Source organism: Ptychodera flava, chromosome 10 (genome assembly GCF_041260155.1).
Source record: "Ptychodera flava strain L36383 chromosome 10, AS_Pfla_20210202, whole genome shotgun sequence".
Classification (NCBI taxonomy): domain Eukaryota; kingdom Metazoa; phylum Hemichordata; class Enteropneusta; family Ptychoderidae; genus Ptychodera; species Ptychodera flava.
Window position 1 is genome coordinate 8,315,673 of NC_091937.1, and position 9,986 is coordinate 8,325,658.

At 35.5% G+C, this 9,986-nt stretch overlaps 1 protein-coding gene across 1 annotated transcript; it reads right to left on the minus strand.

Annotated features, from left to right (window-relative positions):
• Positions 1–4,644: 4,644 nt before the first annotated feature.
• Positions 4,645–9,538, minus strand: LOC139141906 (echinoidin-like). Its single transcript, XM_070711664.1, has 6 exons — positions 9,442–9,538; positions 8,762–8,830; positions 8,101–8,113; positions 7,199–7,595; positions 6,368–6,447; positions 4,645–4,829 (listed from the first exon to the last, which is right to left on the minus strand). The coding sequence occupies exons 2-6, from the start codon at positions 8,813–8,815 to the stop codon at positions 4,795–4,797; spliced, it is 579 nt and encodes a 192-aa protein (XP_070567765.1). The 5' UTR covers positions 8,816–8,830; positions 9,442–9,538; the 3' UTR covers positions 4,645–4,794.
• Positions 9,539–9,986: the final 448 nt, after the last annotated feature.

The window sequence follows — 9,986 nt, forward strand, 5'->3', positions numbered from 1 at the left end:
AGATCGGTCATTAATCTGAATGCGTGTACTAACATCATAATGATACATACTCCAACTGCAGCGCATATACTTTCAGCACTCAGAAAACGGAGATGTGCATTCCTTGTTCAATTTTGAAATATAAAAAAAACATGTATTTTCGAAGGAAATGAAAAGTAATTGCATCCTTATCGTTTATATCGAGCTGGAAACATCGGCTTTCAATATCATGTCATTCCATAGAAACCCGTTTACATGTAATGCAAGGCATGCAGAATACGAACAACGACCCCAACGTCAAATGCAAGCTTTCGGCGTGGGTTTAGCTGACCATAGACCCTCGAGGGTCTATGAGCTGACCGATAAGATCATTATATTTCGCTTGTAGTACAGCGTTTTACTACAAGCAATATCAGCAGTTGAAACAACGTTACAGTACCGTCTTCTCTATTTAAAAGTGCTTGTAGCAAGTATGCAGTATTGGAAAATACAACCGTACTTTTCACTCTCGTATTCTCCCTCATGACGACATTTTCCAATACAGATTCTTGATCATTTCTGTTGATTCAAATGAGCTTAAATCCGTGATAACTTGGTGTAAAAGTCAATATTACGCACAGATTTTTGAATTTGACACCAAGAGTAAGCATGGTCATTGATTGGATGAAAAGGCTGTTCCACCTATCACTAGTACCCGGCTTTTGTGAATATCCGGTCTCCAACACAATTACTGAAAAACGTTGTCACACATGGATACAATTGCTTACAAACTTTAAGAGTAGAAGCGTTCTTGTAGACTTGTATATGTCCGATCGCTCCTCATCTTCTATTTTGTCGGTTACACAAAGGGTTGTGCTATAACTTGCAACAGCAAAATCCAGATTAGCATTAAGGTATGCATTTGCAAACACTGTTGTTTCCTATTGTGTACGATCTCAAACTGTTTGCACTGGGCAAATATGCATTAAAGGTATACAGTCACCTGTAATCTAAATACGCCCATATATGGTCAAAGGAGCGTTGTTTAAACGTTAACTGCTGAGCTCACCCTTTTGTTCGTTTTCTCTGCACGTAACACTTGGTATTCAAAATGCCCATATGAGGGCGCTGTTTTAAAAGGCGGCCACCCGCTTAAAATCTGTGATTGCTTAGATTATCTCTTTCTATGGTAGTTGTGGCAAAACTGGAACAGGTGACAGTATACCTTTAATAGAATAGTGAATGGCCGAGCTTGGCCTAAATATGGCCGAGCCAACATGTCAAAATGAATATGGGAAAATATTGGAATGTTTTTATTGAGAAAAGACCTAGCTATGCCAAATTTGAAGTCCAAGGGGTAATGATGTTCATGTTTGATCTACGAATTCTTTGCAGATATGAACTGAAAATGCTTTCGTGTTTCAGGATAAATTGCAGTTGTCTGTTAATTTAAACGTTTGCCACATGTTTGCAACTTCATTGAAAGTGTTATGATCAACATCACGAACAATATTCACCACAGACTAATTCAAAGGTCATTAAGTATTTATTTATCTATTTATTTATCGATTTATTCATTCATCTGTTGTAATCTTTTAAAGCAGGGTATCACTAAAAACAATAGGAGCAGCAAATTACACAGGGCACTGGAAATGCAAATAAAATATAGATATGGATTTGTTAAATAAAAGTATTAATGTTTTTTACTGCTGTCATTATATACCATTTTATATAGAAAGTGTAATTGCATTTTGCCAAGTCCTTCAAGCTATAAGTTTATATGCGAAACTGTGAAAGCTCATTAGATATACGAATTATAAATTAGTTGACATGCAAATGCAAAATATCTTTCACTTATACGACATAATTATCTCATCAATATACATAGCAAGTTTCATAAACTTTTTAGGGTCCTTCAAGTCTTATATCTCTAATTTGAAAAGTTAATTAATTATGCACATTCGAAGTTTTGTCAACTTCAACCATGGCAGTCCAGATATATCTCTAATTAGGAAAGTTCATTAAATACAAGTATGAAAATTTGTAACAAATTTATCTAAAACTGCTAAAACAACTTTGATGATTAGTTATATCGTTGTATCGCAAATATGCATAGTGAGTTTCGTCGACTTTAATCATGCGAATCCAGATATATATTCTTAGTTTGGAAAGTTCGTTCAATATGCAAATAAGTGATCAGCTGAAGTTAAGATGCTTGATGATTTTCAATGTTATTTTATCATACTATCTTCCATGTACATAGCAAGTTTTAGCAACCGTAGTCATGTGAATCAAAAGATAGAACTTTAATGAGGAAAGTTCGTTAAATGTGCAAATTAGAAATTTGCCGAAGTAAACATGCTTAGTGATTTTCGATGATGCTGTACCATAGTGTTGTAATGTACAATGCCTGTTTCGTCAACTTTTGGCTAGTTAAACCAGATATACATCCCTAATAAGGAAAAATAATTAAATATGCAAATTAGGAATTGGCTAAAGTAAAAACGCATAATGACTTTCAATAATCATGTATCCTAGTATCTTTAATGTACATAGCAAGTTTAGTCACCTTTGGTAAAGGCAATCAAGGTATACATCCCTAATTGGGAAAGTTCATTAAATATGCAAATTAGGAACTAGCCGGAGTAAAAATACTAAATAACTTTCAGTAATGTTAAATCATAGTATCTTCAATGTACATACCAAGTTTCGTCAATTTTGATAGGGTCAATCAAGGTATATATCCCTAATTAGAAAAGCTCATCAAATTTGCAAATTAACAATTATCTTTCATGTCACACCTCTATGTCTTTCATTGCGGATAAATCCTTGTGTAATCCATACTTGAAGCAAATCTCATCCAATTTCGTGCAACCGTTCTCATTGTATGTCTGTTTTCCCTTAAATAATTAATTATGCAAATGAGCATGAAATATGCAAGCTACCCCCACCAAAAAGCTAATCATTTCTGCGATTCTGAAATAGAATCTATTTACCAAAGCTGTTCTTGAGATATCTCTTCACAATTTTTTCCATTTTTCGTTGATATGTATCTTCGCTTTTGTTTGGTCTGTTTTATTGCCCTTTATTTAGTCTTTCTATGCAAATTTGTACAAGTAATATGGTATGTAATTTCCGTAGTGTATTTTTTTTACTTTATATTTTAACACCGACGGTGGTCTCCTTTGATCGTTCGTCACTGTTCCCCCATTTTACAATTTTCATAAATTCTTTTTCATGGATATGTAACCACCATTCTTGATAAACATATTCATCCTTGAACTAGTCAAGCGAGTTGTGACAATTTTTGCTCAGCGCCAAACAATAAGATTGTAAGTTTTTACTCCCCGTTTCCTCTCCGACTTTACCGAATTTTAAAACCATATGTCACTCGGTATTTTACTTTTGTCTGGCATTTTGGGTTTCTATTTGTTGACGTTTGATACTCTTTGCTTGATTTGCCAGATCAAATTAAGTAAATTCTCGACGGCACTCGAACTCGCGACGTGCGCCCAATCACCTAGCAAAGACATCACAGTCAAAATTTGTTCAGCTAAATCTCCACCTTACACGCAAGGAAGAGTAGTTCAATAACTCAGCCATAGTTGTTACATATTTTCTGGCTGCGACTCCTCCCTACACTGTAAAGTACAGGAAGCACCGGCACACACATACTCGCTATCAAGCATCGCTCACAAACTTTTATCGAAACAATGAGTACATCGCTTATCTGGGCAAAGACAGTTTCGAGAAAAATTCTGTCTACCAGCAGAGGTATCTGTCCAGGGTAGAAAAATTCAGTAAATTCTCGAATTTTGAAATAAACCTTTAGCGTTTCCTTTTATTTTCCAAATTCTTCTTTGCATTATACAACGTAACATTGGTGTTTTTGTTAATTTCAGATTGTTTAAGGCTTGAAATTCCTCCAACGAAACGTTGGCGATAACATAAATAAGAGCTTTAGAGATGTCCTTAGTTGGCGATTCTTGACTATATAGTTTTGATAACTTATCTTTAAAAAGTAGAGCAAAAAATAAAGGTAAAAGTTCGTCCCTTAGTCTCCGTATTCATACAGAGCCCTCAATTTCTGGTTCTAACACAGTTCTCATGGTATTGAGATTGACAAGGTGTTCGTCCTTCTGTCTCCTTTTCAAGTTTTATCAAGTTAACAATTTTTAAAGAAACAGCTGATGTTCACCTTTCATGTTACTCTTACGAATGAAATATAGTGTCCACTCTTTCTCTTTACTTTAAATCGCCTTAGCCAATACGTGATTTAATCCAAGTTTATGCAATTTTAGATATTCAAACTCGAAATTCGTGGTTTTGTTTCCTTGTAGAAGAATCTCAGTCGATGCATGGAAAGAAAGTTAAATACTCAGTATTTAGCTACTACTCATCCCTTCGCATGAAGCGCAATTTTATTTAAGTTCGAAATAGGCACAGCTGTCCGAATAACAACAGTGAGCCATAGATATCGTGTTGTAGGTCGATAAGACCAACCTTCAGATCATGATCAGGAACTTGATATGCAGCACTAAAGATATTGGAAACGATCATTGACAGTTATTTTGTCTTTGAACATTAAGTAGCCTTGTAATTATCATCCCTTTCAATGTTGATGCTAACTTTGACAATGATAAAAGGAACGATATAAAAGAAATAAAGGACACATGGACAGCAATATTTTGATGAGAACTATAGTTGATAAGTATTTATTAAACGATTAAATTATTTCTATTCCTTCAGTGACGTCAGCTGAGCATAAGATAATTCTATCGTAGCCTAGGTCTTCGAATGGTCTCATACAGATTTCAGGAACGTTAATGAGGCGAGTTAATTGCCATGGCCTCCGAAGTGACAATAAGGATCTGAAATCAAGTTGAAGAGAAAAGATCGATTGACATCTTCTATAAGAAGCATACATACATACATACATACATACATACATACATACATACATACATACATACATACATACATACATACATACATACATACATACATACATACATACATAGGTACTGTCAATGTTCGAATGGATGTGTTCTGTAAAGACAAATAATGAAATATATCATTACGTAATCGGCAGGTAATCTTTGTCGGAATTTAAACATTTAGCAAAATTATAGTATAAGTGTGACGTGAACTTCAAAAATACAAAAGGTGTTGGCCCATTACATATGACCTACGTTTTTAGCTCATGTGTTCACACATATGAGTTATATGTGTTCACACATATGAGTTATATCGTTGCGTTGGTGTGTGTGTGTATGTCTGTCTGTGTGTCTGTGTGTCTGTCTGTCTGTCTTTTTACACGGTAACTCAAAAATGCCTCAACGGATTCAAGTCAGATTTGGTAGATAGTTACCACATGCTAATGGCAAGAACCGATTAGGTTTTGGTAAGTATGGCCTGCATATTGATGAAGTTATGAAACACCATTTTTTTCACAAAATTGTTTTCTATGGACACAGTCATGACAGTGTCGACGTATATCATTAAGTACCGAACAAACTACATGAAACTTTCACTGATGAAAATTTTAGAGCATTATGATCATACTGTGAGTTTCATATCAATTATATGCTCATTTGCATATTAAAAGAACGTTTGTAATTGGTGATATAACTCCGAAACTCCAAGACCAAATGTGATGAGTGATGATACAGTGAAACCTGTTTAAAAAGAACAATGTCTAAACTGAAAACCTGTCTAAACAGAAACATTTCCCAGTCCCATTCCAACAGAAATTTATTTTAAAAGGACCTCTATAAAGCAAATACAACTCTAAATAAACTATTGTCTCAGTCCTGAATGGTTCAGTTTCGATAGGTTTTACTGTACTCTCTACAAAATATTGATCTGATAAGATATATATTTGTACTGAGAAGCATTGAGCGGTGTCAAGTTAATAAATAGCTCATTTGCATATTTAATGAAGTTTTGTAAATAGTCATGTAACTCCGAAATAATTGTACCAAATTTGATGAGCACTGCTGCAAATATTGATGCGACAGATATCTGACTCTATTGTGAAGCATTTAGTAGTGTGGAGTTAATTAAGGGTTCATTTGTATATTTAATGAACTTTGTAATCAGCGATGTAACTCCAAAATTACGACATTAAATTTGATGAAACGCGCTTCAGATGTTGATCTGCTAGAGATCAAATTGTCCAATGAAGCATTGAGCAGTTTCAAGTTAATAACAGCTCATTTCCATATTTAATGAAGTTTTGTAATTAGTGATTTAACTCCAAGTGTACTGTGCGAAAGTTGATGAAACGTGCTACATATAGTGATCCGACAGATACGTGATTGTTCCGTTGAAGCGTAGTACTATGTAATGGACCTGTTGTAAACCACGTGAGCACATTAATTTCACATCTGGTTTATCGTAATCTTACCTGGTATTTCACAGACGATGCCCTTTGGTCGGAAGTTGCAGTATTCGTCGTCCCACAGGCCCATGTGATTGAATCTGTACCTGTCGTCAAAATATTAATATGCTATTAGTGCGAGTCATATAGAAACAAATAAGAATGGATGGCAACAATCTTTACTTCATATCTTAATAAGCATCTTACATCTTAAAGGAACAAAATCGACCATTTTTCATGAATTTTGTTTGATACATGATACTACTTATATTTTTTGACATGTCGAAAGATACTGAATGAATGGGTGACCATGCATATATTCGACCCCGGTTTTAGACACGATAAACGAAACCATCGCAAAATGAATTAATGGTCATGACCATTAATTCATTTTCGCAATGGTTTCATGTCGACTTTGTCCCTTTGAGCATGCATTTTACAATTTACACGCAGAATATAGGAGATTAGGATATTTTGGATGTAATTATCCTTTCCTAGTGTTTGATAAAGAATGTAAACTGTGAACTCTTTACACCGATCTCAGGAAAATACGTATTCATCTAAATTCATTTGTATCATCCTTTGGTAATCCTCACAATGATTGATAGCAAATATTCATTTTATTAGTTACCCGGTGGCATTATGATAAATCGAAACAGTTTTATGACGACAAGGACATATAGTTCCGCATCCTGCCATCAAATTCACGCTTCTGAATTTATGTTTACCAACGTTAGCGTCCTCAACTATCCCAAGGGTAGTGTCCGACAGCAAAAAATGCGGAAAAATCAGCAGAAAGCTCGCTTAATGTTAAATTCTTAATATTGATGTGTATAACTGATTAAAACTCTCCCTCACCATAATTGCGTACAGTCCTGTCCACGTTTATTCTGTTTATCGTTGTTGTTAGGTTCGCCAGGGGCATAGTTGCGGAAATCGTCACAGAGAGCGACACCATCAATCCAGTAGTATTCCCCCTCCTTTTCCCGATCAAACAGTCCGATCCAAAAACCGTACTTAGTTATGCAGTCCGGGTTTTTTTCAAGAAGATCCTTGATAAAGTCGCGCACTGTGGTGTCAATTGCTGCAGTGTTCAGTATTGCTAGCCGACCCTTTGGACCCTTCGGCAGTATTGAGCGTTGTCTACAGAATTGCCTAGCCTTCGCATTATAGGGTTGGTCACCGTCGGGTTGCTGGCAGTAGACCTCGTACACCATGCACATACAGTCACCATCAATTTGTTCGACGAACGACCCTTGCAAAGGGAAGGAAATGTTTAAATATAATTTTAATCACGTATTTGCAATGGCAATAGTTGGCTACTACAATAGATTTTAACTTTCCCTAGAGGAACCGATTTTTCTCACTGATGGAAAATTCACGTAGAACTTTGTTACTGTAGCAAAGCAGAAATTAGCTGGCGACGATGGGTGCCAAGTCATTTACTTTCCAGTGTAAATTAACATTGGTGTTCATTGGCCCCAATGCTCACAATTGCAACTCAATCGTAAGTGAACGTCTACCAAACTATTTTATAACATGTGCCATTATGTCGTACCACTATGCAAATTACCCCCCGCCCTAAAAAGACAGAAACAAAAACAAAATGGAGAACCGATTGTATATAATAAATCACTAATAAAATCACTTGCAAGGAGAACTTTATGTTTGTTTTCAGAAAACTATTGCAAACTGTCCGAACGACAGTTAGCATTTTTTCTTGGAAAAAATTCAAATAAAGAGTGAAGCGGACTACTTACCTTCTAAGTTGTACTGTTTAGTAGCCGTCCATGTCAATACCAAAATAGACAGTGATAAATACAGGGATGGCAGTGCGGGGTAGGGGATAAAAGAAACCACACTTTTTAAAATTTATCAAATACTGGTTTTCATATCATGGTTTAAATGTCTAGAAAAGCAAGAATTGAAAAGTAACAGCTACTATTTGACACAAACTGCTTTAAAGGGACAAAGTCGGCCATTTTCATGAATTTCGTTTGATGCGAGATACTACTCACATTGTTTGACATTTTGAAAGATAATGAATGAATGGGTGACCATGCATAAATTCGACCCCAGTTTTTTGGCACCGTAAACGAAACCATCGTGAAAATGAATTTATGGTTTTGACCATTAATTCATTTCGACATGGTTTCATTGAACTTGTCTAAAACCGGGGTCGGAATATATGTATGGTCACCCATTCATTCAGTACCTTTCAACATGTCAAACAATTTAAGTAGTATCTTGCATCAACAAAATTCATGAAAAATGGCTTACTTTGTCCCTTTAATCCTCATGATTGTCTTTCTTTTCTGGGGTTTCACATTTTCTTATAAAGCAATGACGGCAATGACGTAATTATAAGAAACTGTAATATTGCTGTTTAAAAGTATAAAGCCTTTGCTCAACATCACTTACCGCCTGGACAGCCAATGCCATGCATCCGAGGAGAAGAAAAAGTTTGAGATCCATTTTTAAATGTTGTTTCTGAAATATAAAAGGGATTTTGTGGTATGGATTTCGACCAGAGACGTTCTAAGGTTAAAGTAAAGCTTTCCACGCAGCTTGAGAATGGTCAAGGTAAATACCGTGTGACGCTTATTCTATCGACAGAAAATTTCTATCGAGAAAGTTAGTCTATTGTTAGTATGCATACACAGCACAGGGTCCCACTAGCTAAAACTTGTATACAGTCTATATTCGCAATACTACAATTGCGAACAGGAAAATATGCCAGAACTAAACTTGTCGTAATGCAACCGCGAGAATTACGCTGAATGTCTCGATCTGAGAAAGCAATCATAAAACATTTATTTAGATCTGTACAAAGACGATTGATGATGTTGTTTACCAATTGGGATAAAGATATGGCGCTTCGTAACTTCTACTGATGGGTAAACCTTGATTAGAGATTAGTTCAACGACAGAAACATAAATTGTGATGCCGGAATGTCATAAAATCTTACGATACACAAGCATAGTCCGGTGAGATCTATCCAACTGTTTGACAGACCATGGCAAAACCGACAATACTACTGAAAATATGAAACATATGATATCATGGGAGTAGAAATTAAAGTCGATTTTTTGCCACTTACCGATATTGCAGATTTCTTGATTATCAGTTCTTCGGGGCCCAAATTGGAATGATCATGAGACAAGCCTGCGCTTATTTATAGATCTCTTACATCCAAGGAGTGCTGCCTTTCATCGTATCAGAAACAAAGACATATTAATCTGTTGGAGTGGAAGATATTAGATCGAACATGTGACAGGTTTTCGAAGGCATCCAGATGGTATTCTTCTGTTTTTAGTATAATTTTGTCATTTTTCTTGATGCCAGGTTTTAGACCAGTCGAATTATCCTTTGTTGCCGTATGAATATCTTATGGTTTCATTAATTCATGAAAGCAAGTTATCAAAGCAACAATAGCATAACTGACAGCTGGTTGGCATCTTATATGTGGCCAGTTGGGGGTTTTGCCGTACATGTTTTCTATTTACTGTGCCTTGAGCATTTGTAAACAAAAAAAGTGAGAAAAATATGGTCAATTTATGCATATGTCACACGCAAATAGTTTGCTGATGGATTAAACTGATGATCAGAAAAAATTGATTTCACTAGTCAGAAAAAATACTACCA

What these genes read in the sequence shown, in the direction of transcription:
- LOC139141906 (XM_070711664.1), bottom strand. Translation starts at nt 8,815, where the DNA reads ATGGATCTCAAACTTTTTCTTCTCCTCGGATGCATGGCATTGGCTGTC. An exon ending in CAGGACTGTACGCAATTATG is followed by an intron (nt 6,448 to 7,198) that starts GTGAGGGAGAGT and finishes TTTTGACGACAG; the next exon opens with GTACAGATTCAATCACATGG. An exon ending in CATCGTCTGTGAAATACCAG is followed by an intron (nt 4,830 to 6,367) that starts GTAAGATTACGA and finishes ACTTGATTTCAG; the next exon opens with ATCCTTATTGTCACTTCGGA.